Source organism: Eriocheir sinensis, unplaced genomic scaffold, assembly GCF_024679095.1.
Source record: "Eriocheir sinensis breed Jianghai 21 unplaced genomic scaffold, ASM2467909v1 Scaffold424, whole genome shotgun sequence".
Classification (NCBI taxonomy): Eukaryota; Metazoa; Arthropoda; class Malacostraca; order Decapoda; family Varunidae; genus Eriocheir; species Eriocheir sinensis.
The window spans coordinates 232501-254721 of NW_026111748.1; the positions used below are offsets into that span (position 1 = coordinate 232501).

General features: G+C 43.9%; 1 protein-coding gene across 6 annotated transcripts in view; it reads left to right on the top strand.

Annotated features, from left to right (window-relative positions):
* LOC126992243 (A-kinase anchor protein 7-like) overlaps window positions 1-21931 on the top strand; it is a 54252-nt gene extending 32321 nt beyond the window's left edge. For 3 of the 6 annotated variants that reach the window (XM_050850909.1, XM_050850910.1, XM_050850907.1), the window contains 3 exons: window positions 12820-12990; window positions 13141-13217; window positions 16632-17465. In XM_050850909.1, the coding sequence (XP_050706866.1) occupies window positions 12831-12990; window positions 13141-13217; window positions 16632-16952 (558 nt within the window). In that variant the 5' untranslated portion in view covers window positions 12820-12830 and the 3' untranslated portion in view covers window positions 16953-17465. Of the gene's footprint in view, window positions 1-2049; window positions 2195-12819; window positions 12991-13140; window positions 13218-16577; window positions 17466-20910 lie in introns of those variants that run through there. The other 3 variants (XM_050850908.1, XM_050850911.1, XM_050850913.1) reach the window with 3 other exon arrangements.
* The last annotated feature ends 290 nt before the right edge of the window (window positions 21932-22221 follow it).

Below are 22221 nucleotides of genomic sequence, written 5' to 3' on the forward strand. Positions count from 1 at the left end.
CGCCCCCTCAGCTATCGCCTCCCATAATCCACCTCCTTATTCCTACCCCTGTCATTATCTAATCTACTACCACCCACCTCTCTGTCTCTCCCTCCTTCCCTCTCCTTTTTTTCCCTCCATTCCTCACGATTACCCTCTCGTCCTCATTATCTCATTTTTCCTTTTCCCTTAACTTTCTTTCTCCATTCCTTCCTCTTCTTTGTCTTCCTAACTTCCTTTTTTGCTAATTCCTTCCCCTACCCACTCCCTCCCCCTAATGCAACCTAACCTATTATTTTCCGCCTACCATCTCAAATAAGGTTCTCCTCTCTTCCCTTCCCTTCTCCTTAATCCTTTCCTTCCTCTTACACTCTTCCCCCCCCCTTAATCCTTTTCTTCCTTTCCTTTCTATCTTTCTCAGCCTTCCTTCTTTTCTTCTTTTCTCAGCTACCCCCCCCCTCCCTCCCCCTCCTGCCTCTAATCTAACTTAACCTTCTATTACCCATCCCCCTCTCCTCTGGTTCTCTTTCCTTCCCATTCCTTTTTTTTTCCCATTCCTCCCTTCTTTTCTCTTCCTTCTTTCATCCTTTTCTTCTTCCCTATCTTTCTTTCTTTCTCCATTCCTCCTTCCTGCCCTCTCTCTCCTTCTTTACCGCCCTCTCTCTCCTTCTTCCTTCCCTTCATTCATTTCTTCATCCCTACCTCTCCTTTTCCCTCCCACTCCTACTTCCTTTCTTTTCTTTACTTTCTCCCTATATTTTCCCTCCCTCCCTTTCTTCCTTTCGTTTTTTTTTCTTCTACTTCTTCCCTCTCCTACTCCCTCCTTCCCTCCCCCTCCGCCCGCTAACCTAACCTAACCTTCAATCACCCACAAGCTCAACTTCCGGAATAAACACGTGAATGCTCAGTGCGACATCGAGACTCGAGTTAGAGCGCCGTCCACAAAGGGCGCCGCGAGTTTTGTTTTCTTTTTTTCCCGATGGTGATTTTTTTTTCGGTCGCGAGCTTTTTTTTCTTAAGGTCGTGATTTGTTTTTCGGTCGCGATTTTTTTTCAGTCGTGAGTTTTTTTCTTCCTATTCCTAAGTTTTTTTCTTCGGTCGCAAGTTTTTTTTTTCTTTCCGGCCACGAGTTTTTTTTCCGGTCGCGAGTTTTTTTTCCAGTCGCGAGTTTTTTCCTTCGGCCGCGAGTTTTTTTTGACGGTTGCGAGTTTTTTTACAGGTCTCGGGGAATGCGTTCACTCCCTCATACCTTGGTTATTTTTTTCCCCCATCCGCTGAAGGTGTATCTTTCCCGGGCCGAGGCGAACTACAACGAGATATTCTGGTGGTGGATGGGTGGGTGGTGGTGGTAGTGGTGTGGTGGTGGTGGTGGTGGTGGGTGGTGTTGGTGTTGGTGGTGGAGGTGGTGGTGGTGGTGGTGGTGTTGGGGTAAAGGCTGGCGTGTTTTCTTTTCCCTCAACCACCCTCCATTTTTTTTGTTTTCTTCCCTTACAATTCTCCTTTCAACCTCACCCCCCCCCCCATCACCTCTCTCTCTCTCTCTCTCTCTCTCTCTCTCTCTCTCTCTCTCTCTCTCTCTCTCTCTCTCTCTCTCTCTCTCTGTCCTTTCCCTCTAGTCCTCCTGTTGTCCCTTACCCTCCCCTCCCTCCCTCTTTGTTCCCTATAAATACTCCGCTTTCCTCCCTCACTTTCTTCCTCTCGCCCCCCCCTCCCCTTCCTTATCCTTGTTACCTTTTCACATTAGTCCTTCCTACCCTTCGTTCTATCCCTCTTCATTCTTTTTCCTCCCTCTTTGTTTCCTACCCCGCTTTCCTTCGCCCTTTCTGCCGCTCGTCCCCCCCTTCCTTATCCTTGTTACCTTTTCTCATTACTCCTTCCTACCCTTCGTTCTATCCCTCTTCATTCTTTTCCTCCTCTTTGTTTCCTACCCCTTTCCTTCCCCTTTCTTCCTCTCGTCCCCCCACCTCTCTCTCTCTCTCTTCTTTTTTATTAAAGTTACCACCACTCATTTCCTCCCTTATTAAATTAAACACTTGTGTGAGTGTAATCTTAGACGTCCCGTCTAAGATTACACTCACACAAGGGACACGGCAGACCAAGTCGTTCCTTAGTGGAATAACGACAAGCCGCCCTCCGCCTGCTCTGCTCCGAAAGAATAGGGCTTGAGCAACACGACGAAGAGAACTACCGAAGCATTTCAGTAGGCCCCGAACACGTAAGTGCAGTTTCGTGCCGTATTATAACTGTATCTTCGTCTAAATACCGTCATGCGTTAATGGGAGCTGGTAAACTGTTATCATCATTTCGATGTCAAGTGACGTGCCTAGCAGCTCGTTTTTCTTCTTTCCCGGCCTATGGCGCCGGTAGGCTTTATAGTGTTTATAGTGGTGCCATCTTGCTTGGCTCGTGCCCCCCCGGAGCTCATCTTCAATCTTCTCTTTAGAGAGAGAATCTAGAGTCCTGGTTGATGGGTGGTCTTCAGGACACCATGTGGGTAGTCTTAGGCCACTCGGCGGTGACTGAAAAATCCCAGGTTGTGGCGGTGGGTGGGACGCTAACTCGCGTCCTTCTGGACGCGGCGCTGGCGTGCTAACCACTTAGCCACTGCCTCCCTTAATTCACTGTTATAGTGCGTTATAGATGCGGGTGATCGAGTTGCATGCTTGTTATCCAGAAGGTGAATGTTCTTGTTGGCAGGGTTGACCACAGTATATCCTGCGTCAATTTTTTTTATAGTACCGACAACACTAATCCTTGCTTCCCTCACTACTGTTTTCCCTTTCGTTCCTACACTCTACTTCACAACCACCTTTCTTTTCCTTTCTCCTCCCTTCGGTTTCCATCGTTTTGCCCTTTCTTTTTCCGTTTCATCTCGCTCCCTTTCCTTTCCTTCCTTTCCCTTCCCTCCATATCCTTCTCAACTCTCGTACTCTCTCTTTCCTTCCTTCCCTCTCGTTTTTTCATCATCTTCACCTCCTTTCCCTTCATCATTCTCCTCTCCAACTTTTCATTCCTTCCTTTCGCTCCCTCTTGTTTCCCCCTTTCCCTTCTCCATCCTCAATCCTCCCTCTCCTTCTCTCTAGTTCCTTCATTATTCTTCTCTCCTACCTTTCCCTCTTTCCTTTCGCTCCCTGTTTCTTCATTCTCCATCCACCTCATTCCCTCTCTCTTGGTCTCTTCCTCTCCTTTCTCCTCACTCTTCCTCCCCTTCTCGCCTCATTCTCTCTCCCTCCCTCTCCCTCTCCCTCCTTGTCTCCTCCCAGTCTTGCCATTCCTTCTTCTCAGCCCATTTCTCCTCATTCTTTCTCACAATTCTTGCATCTTCCTCTCTCTTTCTCTCACTCCCTCTCTTCTTCTCTCCTTCCCTCCTCCCTCTCCTCCCAATTCTTCCTCTCAACCTCACCTTTGCCAAACATTCATGAGGTAATTCAGGGCTGGCAACACCCTCCTCTGGCAATTTGCACTTTTTACCTTCATTACTGCAAGCTTTCGGGCCCCTCCCGCGGCTCCTTCCGCTCTATTATCCTTGAGACGCGCTGGCGGAGGCGGCGACGATGGGTTGGCAATACTGTTAGTTGTTATTATTTTTTCGGTATTGTTATTAAGATTATCATTCTTAGTGTAGGCGACGAAGGGTTGGTAATACTGGGGGTTGTCCTTAGTGTTGTTTGTTACAATTAGTTTTTATTTTTCGTTCCGCCTATGGCCCCGGTAGGCTTTCTTGGTGGGGCCTGATGGTCGGCCCCAGCCTGTTATGGGACAGGCAAGTGTTTATAGTGCCGCCATCTTGCTGGCTCATGCTGCCTTCCGGAACTCATTTTTGATCCTCTTTTAGAGACAATCTAGAACCTGATTGATAGTTGGTTTTCAGGACAGCAAATGTGCACGGGTAATCTTAGGCCACTCGGCGATGACTGAAGATTATCATCTGGTGGTGGGCGGGGCTCGAACCCGGGTCCTCCAGGACGCCGCGCCCGAATGCTAACCACTCAACCATCGCCTCCCAGTTATTATTATTATTGTTATTATTATTATTAACATTATTATTTTCATATCGTTCTGCTTATTATTAATTTATCAGGACATTTTACCTTTTTTCTTTTTCTTTTTTCTTCTGCATATTCTCTTGATATTTTCATTGATCTTTGTTTTATTATTATTATTATTATTATTATTATTATTATTATTATTATTATTATCATCATCATCATCATCATCATCACTATATTTTCCCTCCCTCCCTTTCTTCCTTTCGTTTTTTTTCTCTGCTCTAGTCAGGTTACAGTGTCACGGTTTAGTCTTGTTTATTTCTTTATTCTATTTTTTTTACGTGCATTATCCTCTCTCTCTCTCTCTCTCTCTCTCTCTCTCTCTCTCTCTCTCTCTCTCTCTCTCTCTCTCTCTCTCTCTCTCTCTCTCTCTATATATATATATATATATATATATATATATATATATATATATATATCAATCTATCTATCAGCTAAGTGAAGTAGACAACCCACGCATGCGCAACCCTTCTTACCTCCTACCCCCTTCCCCCTTTGTGCTGCCACCCTCAACTTTCCACAAACCTCTTTCCAAAACACCAAAGAAAACATCAAGTGCCTTAATACCATGCTTTTCCCGCCTCAATAAAAAATAAAAAAACTCACAAGAAAATATTAACGAGAAAAAGAAAGAAAGAAAAGAGAAGAGATAAGTCGAAAACAAGCTTGCTGCACTTTGAGTTGATAAATAAAAAAGAGGAAGGAAAAAATCGTTAAAAAGGGGAAGAAAAGTTAATGAAAAGAACGTGCGGGAGAGGGCAATCGTTGACGTTGATTAAGGAGTGAAGGCGAGGCGACTATTTTTGGCGGCCGCGACTATTTTTATCGGGCCGTGCGTAAGCCCAACAAACTTCTAATGACGTTACTTTGTTGTCCCCTGATGGAGGAAGGGAAATTATTTGAGAAGTGAGGCAAAGAAGGCAGCGGAGAAGGAGGAGGAGGAGGAAAATTTAATAAGGAAAAGATATAAAAAAAGGAAAAGATGGAAAAGAAGAAGAAAAAGGAGAAGAAGAAAAAGAAGAGGAGGAGGAGGAGGAGGAGGTGCAAGGGAAAGAGGTGGAGAGAAATAAGCAAAGAGGAAACGAATGCAAAATTAGAAGCGCTGTGTAGGAGGAGGGAGGAATAAGAGGAGAAGGAGGAGGAGGGAAATCCGTTTTGGAGAGGAAAAATGAAGTTGTGAAGAAAGAAGGAAACGCCGGGACGCAAAATGTGGCAGGAAGGACAAGTCTGAAGTGGAAGGAAAAGGCGAAGGCGAGTGAACAGGAAAAGGATCGAATGAAGGAAGGAAGGAAAGTATTCGTGAGGGATGAAACACTTGACTGGAGGCGACGCTGAACAAGAGTAAACAGACAACGGGATGAGAAGACGTGAAAGATAAAGAAATCGAAGAGGAAGGCGAAGACGAGAGAACAGGAAAGGGAAGGAATGATGGAAGGAAGGAAGAAAAGTTCGTGAGGGATGAAACACTTGACTGGAGGCGACGCTGAACAAGAGTAAACAGACAACGGGATGAGAAGACGTGAAAGATAAAGAAATCGAAGAGGAAGGCGAAGACGAGAGAACAGGAAAAGGAAGGAAGGAATGAAGGAAGGAAGAAAGAAAAGTTCGTGAGGGATGAAACACTTGATTGGAGGAGATGCTGAACAAAAATTACAAGACGATGAAAAGAGAAGGCGTGAAACATGATGAAATTAAGAAAACGACAACAGGAAGAGAAAAACAAAAGGAGGAGGAGGAGGAGGAGAATCAGAAACGGGGATAGGAGGAGAGGAACACCAAACAACCTCGTCAGTGAAGATAACAAGGCCCAAATCATAAACACAATAATTGACCACAGAAGATAACGTGTACAAGTTAGCTGGGAGACAAAAGGTGAAGAAGATAAAAGAAACGCACAACTTAAGAATAACCTCAACAGTAGACAGGGAGAAAAAGTTAAAGGGGAAGGGAGGGGGAGGGAACAAGAGGCGAATGGACTGTCTACCAACCGTGAAGATTAAAGGACACATATATGACATTTCATCGGCCAAGAACACTCATTTGACAAGGCTTTCGTAGGAGTTGTGGGCATTTCCAGGAGTATTTCTATAACCCTGGTGATAGTGTGACTCTTCCTCTTTACCATGAACCTGTAGAAACACTCAATAGAACCCGATTGACCCCCTCTTTGACCTTTAGAAATATATATTGTGAGAAGCGAAAGTATCTTGTAATACCGCCCATATTATACAACAAATGGCTGAATAGAGAAGTCGGAGAAAAAGTTTGAGGGATAATTACTCGGGTTGAGCGGCGGCCCTTACCAGCTGTGAAGATAAAAAGAAGCCTCAAATTATGAAGACAGTGGACTGATATATAGACTGAGGATAAATGCCAAGAAGTGCTTTGGAGGTAGAGGCAGAAGGGAGGAGATCAGCTGGAAGACCAAGACCTGAAGACAGTGGATTGATAAGTAGACTGATATACATGTGCCAAGAAGAGCTGTGGAGGTAGAGGCAGAAGGGAGGAGATCAACTGGAAGACCAAGACCTGAAAACAGTGGATTGATAAGTAGATTGATACAAGTTCCAAGAAGAGCTGTGGAAGTAGAGGCAGAAGGGAGGAGATCAGCTGGAAGACCAAGACCTGAAAACAGTGGATTGATAAGTAGATTGATACAAGTTCCAAGAAGAGCTGTGGAAGTAGAGGCAGAAGGGAGGAGATCAGCTGGAAGACCAAGACCTGAAGACAGTGTGTGCAGGAATGAGACATGAGAAGGCTGAACACCAGGGAGTAGAGAGTATAGGATCGTCAAGAGCGGGAGAGACTCATGGCCCGTCCAACCCCAAAAGGGAAAATAAGGAGGTTAAACGAAAAGAGGAAGAGAGGAAAAGAGAGAACAAGTTAGCTGAGAGGGAGGATGAAGGACGCCTCTACCATCTCGCATCTACAAACCGTGAAGATAAGAAGGTACAAATTATTAAGACAATGGACCAGTGAGTAGATAGAACAATTTAGCAGCTCGACAATGGATGAAGGACGCCGCCGCCACGAATTGATAAAAAAAAAAGCCACAAACTTATTACGACAATCAACCAATGAGTAGACAAAAAAAAAAGTTAGCAGCCAGACAAGAAATGATGGACCTCTCTACCAAACCGTGAAGATAAAAAGCAGCCAGAAACACTTAAGACAATGAGCCAAGAGTAGACACGGAACAAGTTTGGGGTGATGGAAAAGACGGACGCCTCAACTCGACAACAAGATAAGCAGCCACAAATGATTTAGACAATGCATCAAAGAGGAGGAGGAGGAGAACGCGGGCCGGCCAAATGGGTGACGAGGGGTGAAAAGGAAGGGACGCACGCCATATCTAGCCAAGACTACAAGAACACAAATTTGAGGACAATGGATCAAAGAAAACACAATGAACAAGTTAGGGAAGGGACAAGAAGTGAAGGGATGACAAGACTAACCTTTGTGTGGAGGAGAAACGGCAGCATCACCACCACCATCATCATCAGTAATAGTAGTAGTAGTAGTAGTAGTAGTAGTAGTAGTAGTGAACGAAGAAGAAAGTTGGGAAGAGGAGTCACTCGACCTCTATAAAACATTCTAGTTCATCACCCCCTTCTCTCTCTCTCTCTCTCTCTCTCTCTCTCTCTCTCTCTCTCTCTCTCTCTCTCTCTCTCTCTCTCTCTCTCTCTCTCTCTCTCTCTTTACGAAACAAAACTCGCGATACTTTGTGCTTTTTTCCCGCATTTTCCTCCTCCCTGCAGACGAAGATAAGAAGTTAAGGTTCCTGTGTCTGGCTGGCCCGAGGGAACACCGAGGGAATGAATCTAGTTAGTTCTCCTCCTCCTCCTCCTCCTCCTCCTCCGCCTCTGCCTCCCTCCTCCTTTTCTTCCTTTCCACATATCTTGCTTTTTTTTTCCTTATCTCTATTACATCGACTTCCTACTCGTTCTCTTCTTCCGCCTTCAGCTGTATTTTTAGGACACGTTCTTCGCATAAAAATATCCTCTATCCTTACCTCAGTCTATCCTATACTTCTTTCCTCTTTTCCTACAATCCTTCGCCCACCCCATCCCCGCCACTTCTTGCACCACATCCTACTTTCCTCGCTTCCTTTGACTCCTCCCTCACCCTTTCACGCGGCACACCACAATCGGCGCCCATCGTGTAGCCTCGAAGTCACATAAATGAATTCAGACAATTACAAAAAAACTTTTATATATGCATCGCTTGCCGCCGTCACGGAAGCGATCGGCGGCGCGGCTGGCACGGAAAATGAAAAAGCCTGCTGGGAATTGAACTTCGGTCCGACGCCATCAACCCCATCCTCACCCCCCCCCACCCCCCCACCCGCCCGCCCCTCTCGTGTGTGTGTGTGTGTGTGTGTGTGTGTGATGCAATGATGTCGTTCCTCACACATGACACGCGATGAGAATGACTTGAAAGAAAATGGAAACTTAAAAAAATAATGAAGTGTTTTATTTATCAGACTCTCTCTCTCTCTCTCTCTCTCTCTCTCTCCAGCATGTTGTTACAGGGAATATAGTTGTAGCATATGATAAATTAATGCAGTATTAAAAATAATACGAAAACAAACAAGGAATATATATTTGTTTTTCCTTCCCCGCACCAAAGAGTCAAAAGTAATTTCAAATGCAGAACCGATTCAAAGTCCAACGTTTACTTTGAGCTCCGGTAAAGAACTTGGAATGAAATCTTTTGTACTGAAATGGCTGTGTGCGTCGAAAAGCATGTATGTAATTCCAACATTAATAAAAGCCGCGATATTTTTTTTTATTGTGTGTGTGTGGGGGGGGGGGGGGGGTATTACGGGTTTTTATAAGGACGAAATTTGTGTAAGTTATTATCAAAGTGGTCACGACATCGATAATAGGTAGTAGATTGCATGCGTTTATTATTTCCTGACTATTACTGTTTACTATTAGCTTCTATCTTTTTCTTTCTTTCTTTCTTTTTTTTTTTTTTCAATTTCATTCTTCTTTGTTGTTGGTGTTGGTGTTGTTTGGTGTTGAGTTCCTCCTCGCACTACAAAATTCTCCCCTTGTTGTTGTTGTTGTTGTTCTTACTCTTCTTCTTTTTCATCTTACTCTTCTTCTTTTTGTTTTTGTTTTTCTTCTAACTACTTCTTCTTTTTCTTCTTTTTTCATCTTTTTTCATCTTACTCTTCTTTTCTTCTACTTTTTGTTTTTCTTTTCCTTCTAACTTTTTCTTCTTTTTCTTCTTTTCCTTCTACTTTTTCTTAGGTCACTTATCACTGAGCCCCGACAAACCAACCTTACACTTATTCCTCACTTTTCCATCTCAGATTTTTATTTTATTTCCTTCCTTCCTTTTTCTTACGTCGGTGCAGACCCTCTCAAATGATCGATTCTGATTCACTCGGTTAACAAATTCACGACTTTAAGTGTTCGAGGTCTTTCGAGTATTACGGAGTTGATTTGAGTTGACAAGTTCCATTTTTAGTTTAAAGTTCAAATGTAAAAAAAATATTAGCGATAACAACAACAGCCGCCACTACCCCATCGTCCAGTTTTACGTGGAAATACTAAAGCGGCGATAACAGCCATTGGTAACGATCAAAACAAACAAAATGACTGTGAAAGCGGCCCTGTGTCTCCATTTATTTTTGGTACTGAGCTGCTTCCTTTACTGTAAAAAAAAAAAAAAAAAAAAAAAAAAAAAAAAAAAAAAGGCGATAACGTGTCGGGATTGCAATACGATTTATGTGAGCACGACCACACTAACCTAAAAGGGCACTTGCTGGACGAGGAAATCTTCAGAGTAGAATACATAAGTTGTCCAGAGTCCCATTAACATTAACAACAACAACAACAACAACAAAACTATCATGCTAGATGGAATTTATTCAGCGTGATTGTCTCTGAAATAAACGACCCCCCCAAAAAAAATAATACCGGACGAATAAAGTAAAAAAAAAAAAAGTAAAAAAAAAAAAGTGAAAAAGTCTTAGACAATGAGTAAATGAACTTTTGCATTTTGTTGACAGAAAAGTTGTTCCCTAAAGTACCGTAAAGTGTGTGTGTGTGTGTGCATACGTGTGTGTGTGTGTGTGTGTGTGTGTGTGTATTGCGGCGTGAGTGGAGCCTCGGCTGGTGGTTGCTGGAGGGAAAGGGGTCGCGGCGGGCGGGTCACGCCAGGCGGGGAGTCGCGACCTGTGATCGTTTCCCATCCTCGGAATGGTCCCGGCACCGAGGGGCGTCCAGGGCCTCGGGGCGCTTCGTTAAGTGGTGGGGCCGCGCAGCAAACTTAGGTCCTTTCGGCAGAAACATTTCGGGGGCCAATTTTCGTCGTTTTAAACGTGTGGCCGCAGAGGGACAGCGCCGCGCACCCCAAACTTAAATCGCGCCGCTGCCACCCCGCGGCCTCCCTCACCCTATATCGTTTTTTCAACTTACACTATCTTGACGATCATTCTGTTGTTCGAATCACCTCATGACCAACCCCAATACACTGTTTCTTTCTCCATTTCTGCGTTAGTCTTCATCCTTTGGTCCTGTACTCTCTTTTCAGAGGATGCATTTCTGAAAATCTTTTAAGGGCCAAGTCAAACTCGCTGGCAGGGCCCGGAGAGGCGGGCTGGCTGTTCCCCGGAAGCCGATCTCTTATTCCTGGCTGACGGGTGGCGGGAGGGGGCACATAAGAGACGGAGGAGGGGAGTAGCTTGGAGCCGCAGGACTTGAATCGAAACATGCGGTTTTAAAACACTGGCATTGTTGTGAGACACCGCGTTGCTCGAGGCGAACTCCAGCATTGTATAAATCTTAAACACAGCGGATGGGACGACAGCAGGAAATCCTCAGTAATTCGTAACTGAAAAATGTCCTCTGGAACGACACAACGGACAGGCGGCCACTGAGAAAGAGGGTCGTTGAGTGGGCGAGACAAAACCTAAGGACACGCATATACACAGGAAGCCAGGAACATGAATCCCTCCCCAGTGCACGAAGTTGTTAACCCGTCCACTGCGATTGGCATGGATTTTGCCTTCACTGGTAGCCAGGTAGCATATAGTCCCATGTCTTTTTCTGCCTCTGTGGTGGATAGTGGCGTGTTTTTCATGTGGTATCGGTATGCTGGATATCCCCTCCCAAGGTGCAGGACTTTACATTTTTCTTCATTGAATTTTAGCAGCCACTTTTTGTTACATTCCCATAGCTTGGTGATGTCTTCTTGTAGTAAATCCGCAGTCAAGTTGTTAAGAAACGCGACATTTATATCCACCAGCGTCCATTCTCTCTTAAACTTTGCTAACTCTTCTATCGTTCATAAGGAGTCAGATCCTTTGGTCCATATTATTAAAAGTATCGAGCTCCCTTTATTATTATTTCCAAGGCCACACAGAAGAATGACTGGGTCTCCATGGTTGATTTTCCAGTTCATGGTGCCGGGGTCGGGTAAAGCTATCGCAAGGAAAACAAAACAGTCCATGAAAAGCCCATTAACTTAACTTTGGTCCATATTATTAAAAGTATCGAGGTCCCTTTATTAGTATTTCCCAAGGCCACACAGAAGAATAACCGGCTTTCCATGGTTGATTTACCAGTTCATGGTGCCGGGGTCGTGTAAAGCTATTGCAAGTAAAACAAAGCAGTCCATGAAAAGCCCATTAAATTCTACGAGAGGCTTTTCAAACAGGCGAACTGGGGTGTCGGCCCGTTTAAAAATACGGGCTTATTTGTGCTAACAGAACTGAGGACCCTCGCTAGCTCTCCCCTCCTCTCCACTCTCTTTCCCCTTCCCTCCCCTCTCCAACCTCTTCCCTCTTGGCATGCACCCTCTGATGAAGCCATGAGGGCGAGTGGGTCCCTCCTCTTTGGGTGGAAAGATAGAGTTCCAGTTTCATGTTCGGGGAGCTTTTACCTATGTTTGTTTTTCCTGGCGGAGTGAGGGTAACCTTGTTCGCCATTTTCGCACCTGCCTCGCCTGTATCGTTTGCTATTTTTTTTTCCTCTCATTTCCAGCATTTATTTCACGGTAGGTCAGGAGTTTTGTTAGTTTTTTTTTTTTTTCATCGTCGTTAGTCTCAAATGGCGCGCCACATAGTTTTTGTTATCAGGAAAACATTGAAAAAAAAAAAAGATGTACGGAAAAATACAAATGATTCGTAGCAGCTTTCATTTCACAGTAGGTCAAGATTTGTTTTTCATCATCATACGAGTTTTAAAAGGAAATGTCGCATTTTTTCGTGATCGGAAAACATTGAAAAAAGAAAACTAGAACAAGATCCTCTGAAAACAAAACAAAACAAAACATTCCCAGCCATGTCCTATTTACAAACATTACTTAAAAGGCCGAGGAAGGAAGTCATTGAAATAAATAAGGCAAGAATTGGTAAAATATGTAATTAATTGAGAACGTGTGTGTGTGTGTGTGTGTGTGTGTGTGTGTGTGTGTGTGTGTGTGTGTGTGTGTGAGAGAGAGAGAGAGTCAATAAGGTGAGCCAATCAGTGTTTGGTTGTAAAAGAAAGAGGTGGGACACGTAACAATGCTTTTAAGTTGGATAAATTCAGATTCAACAAAGACATAGGCAAGAATTGGTTTACCAATAGAGTGGTGGATGAATGGAACAGCCTTGGTAGTCATGTTGTGGGTGACAATACCACTGATACATTCAAGAAGAGGTTGGATAAATTCATGGATAGTGAGGTACGGTGGGGTTAGGATTACAGGAGCTGCCTTGTATAGGCCAACCGGCCGCTTGCAGATTCCTTACGTTCCTTTGTTCTTATGGCTTCTATATTTGCTTGTGTTGCAGGTGACGGCGGCATGAAGTCCCACTTCGCGTGTGTGCCGCTGACGACGGCGTGTCGGGAGGGGCTGAAGGCGGTGCAGCAAACGCTCGCCGACGACGCCAAGAAACTCAACCTCCGGCCCAGCGGGCTCGACGACATCAACTTCACCTTAAGCGTCTTCAGGCTCAGTGACGGTGTGTGTGTGTGTGTGTGTGTGTGTGTGTGTGTGTGTGTGTGTGTGTGTGTGTGTGTGTGTGTGTTTACATGTCCTAAGAGAAAACAGCTAGGAAAGAATATTAACCGCAACTTTCATATCCATTGTTTTCATTCTCGCTGCCTGACAGAGAGAAGAGCGAAGCACGAATCTGAAGAGCAGCTCGTCGAATCCGTCAATGAGGTTCTCAAGGACTTCTTAAGCAAGGTGGGTGTCTCGGGAGTCCAATTGTGTGACGCTGTGTTTCAGCCAAGGTAAGGAAACGTAGCAGGTCATGTTACAGAATTTCGTCTCTTCGCTTTTGTCGCTTTTCAAGTTTGTTTTCCTGATTCTTAAGTTGTTGGTGATTCAGTTCCCTTTCCTTTAATGACATATAACATTGATTTTGGATGAGAAAAAAGCATAGGACGGAGACATGCAGGACAACAGATGACATTCAAGAGTGCGAAAGGTAGTACCTCAGGTTAGGTTAGGTCAGGTCAGGTCAGATCAGGTCAGGTCAGGTAAAGTGACTCGTAGTTTAAACATATATTCGTCACATCGCTTAATTTCTTAACTAAAGCATTTGACGGTTCCCTAATCTTCAGGGTTGTGCTTCAGAACGGATAAGGAAAAGTAATGACAGTAAGCTAACGTGACATAGTTTACATATTATACGTAGTGTCATCTTTTTCCTTCTGGATTTAATTAATCTTTTAAGTTCTAAGTATTGTTAACTCTTACATACCACCAACAAGGGAACGTGGCGGCGAATGGGTGGGCCTTCCATTCCCTTTCATCGACTCCTCCACAAGACTGCAGTGTAATGGCCACCTGAACTTTGCTAACTCGGCCCAACTGAGACAACAACAGCAGCAGCATCACAGCACCGTGGAGGGTTTCGTGTTTTACAGACGCATTATATCTCGTCCCTGATTACCAAAGAAACACACACCGTTGGACAATCTTAGACATGTTGCGCTGCTTCCTCGCGCATTATTCTTTCACCCGACCCACCGCCTTCTCTCTCTCTCTCCATATCTTTTTTTTCTTCTTCATCTCTTCTCCTCTCTGTCTTCATTCGTTTTCTCTTCCTTTCCTCCGTTTTGTTGCTTTTCCTCTTCTTTCCTTCTCGCTTCTCCTCTTTATTCCTCCCATTATGTTTTTTTTCTCTTTCCTTCTTTCCGATTCCTATTCCTCTTTCCTTTCTTACCGTTGTTTCCTTTTCCTTTTTGTCTTCCCTCCAATCTTGTTCCTCTTTCTCTCTCTTTCCTTCCCTATTTTTCCTTTTCCTCTCTCTCTCTCTCTCCACAACCATATCTCGCCCTTGATTACCGAAGAAAGACGCTAAGCTGGATAATCTAGATGTGTTAGGTTGCCTTCTCACGCTTCACCCTTTCACCCCACTTACCCTTCACCCCACCTACCCACCACCCCCCTGTTCCCCAAACCCTCCCAACCTCCGTCAATCCTCTCTTCACCCTTTCTCACCCTCCCTCTCCTCTCATGTCCCCCCTCACCGCTCCTTGCACCCAACTGCTTATCTTCTACCCTCTTCCTATTCTCGCTCTCCAAACCTCCCTTTCCTCTCAATGCATGCCAGATTAACTATTCTCTTTTCCACCCTCGCTCACCTCCCGTCTCTCCTTCCCCCCTCATCCCTTCTGCTTCCGTTTTCATTGCAGAGGCCTTTAATCTGCTTCTCCTGCCGTACAATGAGGATGATTTCTTTATTAAGAGATTCCAAGATGTTGCCTTGAAGTCTTAGCATGTTTCATTACGGCGAAGCAGAAACAGTCGAAAAAGGAAATTGGTGTAATCTTCTAAATAAGGGAACAAAAGAAGATGAGGAGAAGGAGTAGGAGGAGTTCGAGGAAGAGGAAAAGGAGGAGGTGCAAGAGGAGGAGGAGGAAACATGGAAACATGGACTAGCAGGCAGCAGAAAGCCTGTTGGCTCATTACTAGGCTGCCTACGTTCAGTGATTTAATCAATCCGTTTGCCATAGGAGTGGCTTGCAGGGAAGGATTAAAGCACTTGTGTACCTACTCTTGGGAACGTTCAGTTCACACCCGTTGCAGCAAAGTGGCGATCAATGCGTTTCTTGAAGGAGTTGATGGTCTCTGCGCTAACCACTTCTGCAGGAAGGCTGTTCCAGTGGCGAACAACTCTATTCGAGAAATAACTCCTGCCGATGTCGGTATTGCATCGCTTTGCTTGAATTGTTTTTCCGTTGTTTCTTGTTCTCTGTAATAGTATCACTTATTGTACTGAAGTGTAATTGTTACAAGTCCCAGAGAAACAAGTAATTTACGATAATTGAAAGAATAGTTCAAGCTTCGTGGGCACAAAGACGTGGTCCCTGGTGACATCTGGTAAGGATGAATATACCCTACTCAATTGGCTCATTACGAGGTTGCCCGCTCTAGAGCCATGATCTGCCTGACAGTCGCTTTGTGCCCGCAGCGCAGTTCAAAGTACCTCGGTGCGTATGTTCAGTTTAATCTTGTCACAAAGTACAGGTCAATGCGATTTTTGAAGGAGTTGATGGTTTCTGCAATTACTACTTCAGATAGGAGGTTGTTCCAATGTCGTATGACTCGGTTGGAGAGGAAACTCCTACCAATGTTTGTACTGCATCGCTTCGCTTGAATAGGTAGACCGTTGTTTCTAGTTCTTGATTTGGTTTGTAGCTCAAAAAACTATATATATATATATATATATATATATATATATATATATATATATATATATATATATATATATATATATATATATATATATATATATATATAGGCGGTGGCTGAATGGATAGCAAGACGGCCCCCTGTTCAGGAGGACGCGAGTTCAATCCCCGACCGGTGCCACCAAGCTGGGATTTTTCAGCCGCCGCCGAGTGGTTTAAAACTATCCACATGCTGTCAAGAAGACCACCTATCAACCCGGACTCTAGATTCTAGGATTAAAGATGAGCTCCGGGAGGGCAGCATGAGCCAATGCAAGATGGCGCGACTATAAACACTCGCCTGCGCCAGAACGGGGGGGGCCCCCCAACCGCCCCCCCCGGGAATAAGGCTTTGACCGACAATAAGGATCCACCGGGTATAAGCCTCCCGGCGCAATAAAAAAAAAAAAAAAAAAAAAAAAATATATATATATATATATATATATATATATATATATATATATATATATATATATATATATATATATATATATATATATATATAATTCAGAGTTGGGACTCACGATACTGACTGAGCTGTCTTGTGGGGGGGAATGATCACGTGCCTGAGGGAGGACGGGTTAGAATCTCCACTGGTTTACTTTTTCCGGGAATCGAACAGCGGCCTATGGACTGATATTCACTAAGCATTGCCTCATGAAGGAACAGGGAAAGAGAAAACGTAGGTAGAGATGAATTTACCTTTTTTTCTGTTATTTATTTATTTATTTATCTATTTATTTATTTTATTTTGCTGCACAAGAGTGAAAGATTGGGAATGGATGCACCGATAAAACACTTCCACGCCACACTAACAGGAAAGTATTTGGATTGACATTATCTTTGTCTAATGTATGTCTTCCAGGACATCACGTGTGGCTGCGGGTGCCGAGGGTGACTGCCCGTTCTCTCTCCACAGAGGCCACGCATTGAGCTGACTTTCGAGGGTCTTGGCTCATTCGGCTCCCAGATTTTCTTCATCAACGTCACCAACCACGAGGAAGTTGCGGCCCTGCGGCAGGACATGAACACGGTGCTGAAGCAGGAGGGCCTCGTCCTCGCCGACAACAGGTTCACCCCTCACGTGACCCTCTACCGGAAGCGGGACAACAAGCGCGGCGCGGGTTATAGCGGCGGAGGTGGCGTGACCGTCAGCGACATGGTGCAGCGGCAAGGCTTGCCGCATGTCGAAGCCTCGCCCGTAGAGCAGATCATTCTTAAAAGACTTTTGGGTTGTTAAAGGGTAAAGCTACGACCACTTGATGACACCATGGAGGTAGGATTAAGAGGCGGCGGCGCGCGGTGGAAAAATGTAAAGTCAAGTCCGCCATCTTGGGGTTGTCAAGAAGCAGGTGTATGCTGCATCCAGCCTCACCTAGGCTTTGCTTGACATGACTACACCCTACCTAAAGCTCTGTACATGTGTAGTCACTCGTCGAAATCAGTGGGTTGTACGCGGGCTGCTCACGATGCCTGTCCTGTGCTGCATACGGCTGGAGCGCGAGGTTTGGTAAGGAAAAATACCCTACACTTACATTGCACACGTAAGTAATATTGGATGTAATCTAAAACAAAACTGAGATAAAGATAAACTACGCAGTAACTGATAAATGGAGTAAGATTTCATTATTAAACTACAGACCAGCCTACCGAGTGTCGTGTAAAAGCTAATTCGGTCTATGGAATGAAATACTCTCAAAAGTAATTGTCATAGCAATTGTGAATATCGATAAAAATAAACTTCTATCGTCAATATAGGTATTACTTAACACTAATTATTTTAGTGGCCAATAAATACAAACCAAACTTCCATTTTCTCTTATTAAATTTAAGATGGATTGTATAATAGTGTACTTATATTGTGTACTTTACAATTAACTAATGAATCGAGTATTATTAGTTGTACAATAAATGTTTATTATCCACAAAAGATATAAAATCTGGGTTTAGTTTACTTCGAAATTGTTCATTAAAACATGTATATTTGTATTTCTAATATGTAGTTCATCGCACTAAAAATACTTATTTTCTTGCATCAGTACTCGTTTTCATATCATTAAATATTAATTTGACAAATACTCGAAATAATGAAAAAATGTGTTAGTCTAAAAGCAAAAAATGGTTCTAGTACTTTAACAGATAGCGAAACAATTGATAACAACATTTAATAAAGCTACTGATACTAAGAGTTGGCGCGGCCGTCCTGCCAATCCTGGGCGTTGGCCAGCGCGGGACAAACTGGCTTCACTTTCCTGGGAATATCTCACCCAGCGCGCGCCGCCTCCTCTTTATCCTACCTCCATGGACGACACACACGAGTGCGCCTGTACACAGACTCTGTCTCTCGGTAGCTCCCCATAGACTGGTGTTACGCAAGGTAAATATAGTCTACCGACAGGTAAAATCATCCCCTCTCCCTCGCGCAGGCAAGGTACCAAACTCTGCCCATACCCGTGACGTCAAAGAATGGTATAGGTAAACTCCGCCCATACCCGTGACGTCAGAGTGGTATAGGTCTGGGTCTTGGACGTGGGTGAGCCTCTTCATTCAATGGAGCTCCCCGTTGTCTTAATTTATTTATGTGTCGAGTAGGTTATTTATTCTTTTCATTGTCTACAGAATTGGTATAAAAATTTTTTTGCCTCTTGTCACATGCTGTATGTGCTGTATGTGTGTAGAGAAGTTCCCCATGCACGTCCTGCAAGCCACTTCACGTCACGGGGTCAAGTCTGAGACTGAGCCGCTGTTAGCTCTGCAACCTCTCCTCCTACCCACGCTCTGACGTCACCCCCCCCCCCCCGCACTCAGAAGCGCTAATTTAGAGTCAGCGTTTGACGTCCTCGTTATTGAACTTTTCTTGTAATTGTCCAAAGGGAAATGACCAGCAGGCTTTTTTGTTTTCATTTATTTTTCCCCTTTAACTGATTCCTCTACTTTAGAAAAAAAAAAAAAAGGGGGAAACCAAACGCAACAACACACCGTCTCTCGCCCGCTGATTGGACAACGATTTTATTTTTTTGGGGGGGGCGAGTATCGTTGATTTTTTCTTATTAGTTTTGGGACTGATTCTGTGATAAAACAATAAAATGGTAAACACTGTAGTCATGAGTCACACCAAGCTAAGTTTTTTTACAGCAAAGGAAGCAGCTCAAAGGTCCGCTAAGCACTGCTCCTATAAAACAACGTACAGAGGTGTGGCCAAAAGAGAGGTCAATTTTGGGTGGAGAATTGTGTCTCTTGAAAGAAGTCAAATCGTAGGCAGGAGGAAATACAAACGAAGAAAGGCTGTTTCAGAGTTTACGAATGAAAGTGATGAAAGGATGAAGATGCTCGTTAACTCTTGCATAACAGATTTGGACGGTATAAGGATGAGCAAGAGTAGTCTCGTCCATCTCTCTCTCTCTCTCTCTCTCTCTCTCTCTCTCTGAACATTAACCTTACTATGCATTTCAAGCTCAGTGTTTGCACAGCGCCCACATAATCGCGGCAAGACCCGACAGCGGACCCCGGAGGAAGGAAAGGAAGAAAATAATGAACCGTAAGGAAGAGGGGAGTGAACCAGAAGGAATTAAAGAGGAAGAAAAGGAGGAACCCTAAGGAAGAGGGGAGTGACCCAGAAGGAAGAAGAGGGGCGAAATGAATCAGGAGGAGCAAAAGGAACCAGAAAGAAGTAAAGAAAGAGGGAAAGGAGCGATAATGAAGGCAAGAAAGAAAGGAAAAGAACATAGGGAAGGAAAGTAAAAGGAAGAGGAACTATACTGAAGGGAAGACAAAGAGGAAGAGGAAAGAAAGGGAAGGAAAAGGTGAAGAAAATGAACTTGAAAAAGAGAAAGAAGGAGGAAAAAGAAACGATGCTGCAAGAAGGAAGAGGAAACAGAAAAAGGAAGGAAAAAAGAATCCAGAAAGAGGAAAAGAAAAGAAGAAGGAAAGGAAAAAGAACGAAGGAAGAAAATTAATCAAGATGGAGGACAAAGGACCAGAGAAAAGGAAGGGAAGAGGAAAAGGAAAGAGGGAATGAAGGAAGAGGACAAGGAAACAGAAGAAAGAGGAAGAAAAATATGAATCAAGAGGGAGGAAAAAGGACCAGAGAGGAGGAAATAAAGAGGAAAAGGAAAAAGAAAAAGAAAGGAAGAAGGAAAGGAAAAAGAACGAAGGAGAGAAAGGAAGAACGAAGGAAAGAAAGGAAGAAGAAAATGAATCATGGAGGAAAAAGATTCAGAAAGAAGGAAAGCAAGAGGAAAAGGAACGAAACAGGAGGAAAAAGAAAGGAAAAGGAGCAAGAGGAAAGAAAAAAAAAAGAGGAAGAGGAACGAGAATGGAGGAAGGAAAGGAAAAATAACGAGAGGAAAGGAAAGAAAGAGGAAGAGGAACGAAAATTGGGAAAATAAAGGAAAATGAAAAATAGGGAAGGAAAGAAAGGGAAAGAGGAACAAGATTGGAGGGAAGACAAAGAGGAAAAGGAAACAGCGGAAAGAAAGGAAAGAGGAATAGGAATCGGAAAGAAGGAAAGAGAAAAAAAAAACGACGAGGGGAAAGAAAGAGGAGAAGCGAGAAGGAAAGAAGAGGAAAAGCAACAAAACGGAGGAAAGGAAGAGAAAATTAGATGAAGACAAAGAGGGAAGAGATGAAGAAGAGAAAAAAAAATATGGAGAGAGAGAGAGAGAGAGAGAGAGAGAGAGAGAGAGAGAGAGAGAGAGAATGTTTTTTCTCTCTCTTTCTCTCCAACTAGTCCTCTGAGATGTACTTCCTCCTCTATACACGAGGGAGAAAAATAACAACAAAAGAGAGAGAGAGAGAGAGAGAGAGAGAGAGAGAGAGAGAGAGAGAGAGAGAGAGAGAGAGAGAGAGAGAGAGAGAGAAACATGAACAAAGGGAGAGAGACTTGAGTGGAGAGAGGGAGGGAGGGAGGAAAAAGAATTTGAATATTGTATGAAAAAAATAAATAAATAAATAACAAAGAAAAAAGGCGACAACGACTCTTGGCTGGTTGAGAAAATACGGCCTTATTTTTTTTTTTTTTTTTTTTTTTTTTCTCTATCAAAAGAGAAGCCGTGGCGATGGAGAAGTGGAGGGACGAATACTTTAAAGCCTTTTTCGGGGATGTGTGTCTGTGTATGTGTGTGTGTGTAGAGGGGGTCGGGAAAGGGATTAGGTGCTGTTTTATATCTAGTCTCATTTGTTCTTTTTCTTTTTTTCAGTCTCTCACACACTGCTCGGCTTTCCCCTAGTGGTTGACATGCAAGGCGATCTCCTGAAGCCGCCACGGGAAATGATTAAGACCTCGTTAGCTTCCACCTTCTCGACCCCGCTCCTTCCGTTCCCCTCAACGCATCGCTCCCCTGTGTACTAAGGCTCCCCTGTGTGCTAAGGCTCCCCTGTGTGCTAAGGCCCCCCTGTGTGCTAAGGCCTCCCTGTGTGCTAAGGCCTCCCTGTGTGCTAAGGCCCCCAGTGTGGCAAGCCAAGTGACCCGGAGAGGATAACAACAATCGTATTATCTATCGTTTGGGACTCCTGTTACGAATGTTTTTCAGGGGCACAGAAGAACTACGTCGGGTTGTCGGGAGTGTTTTTTCCCGTTCACGGCGCAGAAGCCTTCCAAAAACTATCGTCAGGCTCAGGAAACCACCAACTGAAACCCGACAACTTCTAGGAGAGCCTTTTGAAACAGGTGGACTAAAAGTTAATAAGAGTTTAATAATAGTCACCCTCATAAAATAATCGCCTAAGTCATTTTTCAGTGATTTTCAGGTTTTTGTCTACATCAATTTTTATACATGTAACGCCCATTTTTGTATAGCTGCCTTCGTCATTCAGGGTTTGAGTGTTCTAGGATTGGCCTTTTCATTTCTGCCAAAATCTTAAGCCAAATGAGATAATGACAGTTCTTTTCTGATTTCCTGAGATGTAGAACATAATGACTTAGGCGGTTTGTTTACGAAGATGACGATATATAATAGGAACATAGCGACGCCCTTCCACGCGGACGCTGACCCACTGGACGACCCACGGGTAGGCCTGGGGGTTGGAACTTCCCTGGAGGCTACGAGATGTTGCCTTGTTTGACCACGCCGACACGCCCCTCCCTCACCACCCCAGCCGCTAGATGACACAGGCGGACTAGCCACCCCTACCTCACCTCAATTTTTTTTTTTTTTTTTTTTTTTTTTTAGTGTTGTACTTGTTTGTAATAAGAATATTTTTAAGGAACGACTGCCAGGACTTTAATAATGATAATAATAATAATAATAATAATAATACAAAGAGATAAAGAGAAAAGGTGTTTTATGTGGACGGAACAATGCAGAGAGAGAGAGAGAGAGAGAGAGAGAGAGAGAGAGAGAGAGAGAGAGAGAGAGAGAGAGAGAGAGAGAATCAACCATTACAGAGATCAAAGCGCTAACTTGCAAAATAAACGGACAGAGAGGAGACAGCAGAGTTAAAACACACCCACTCTTTGCTGCATTTCAAGTTTGGCGAAAATTGATTTATACTTTTTTTTTTTTTTTTTT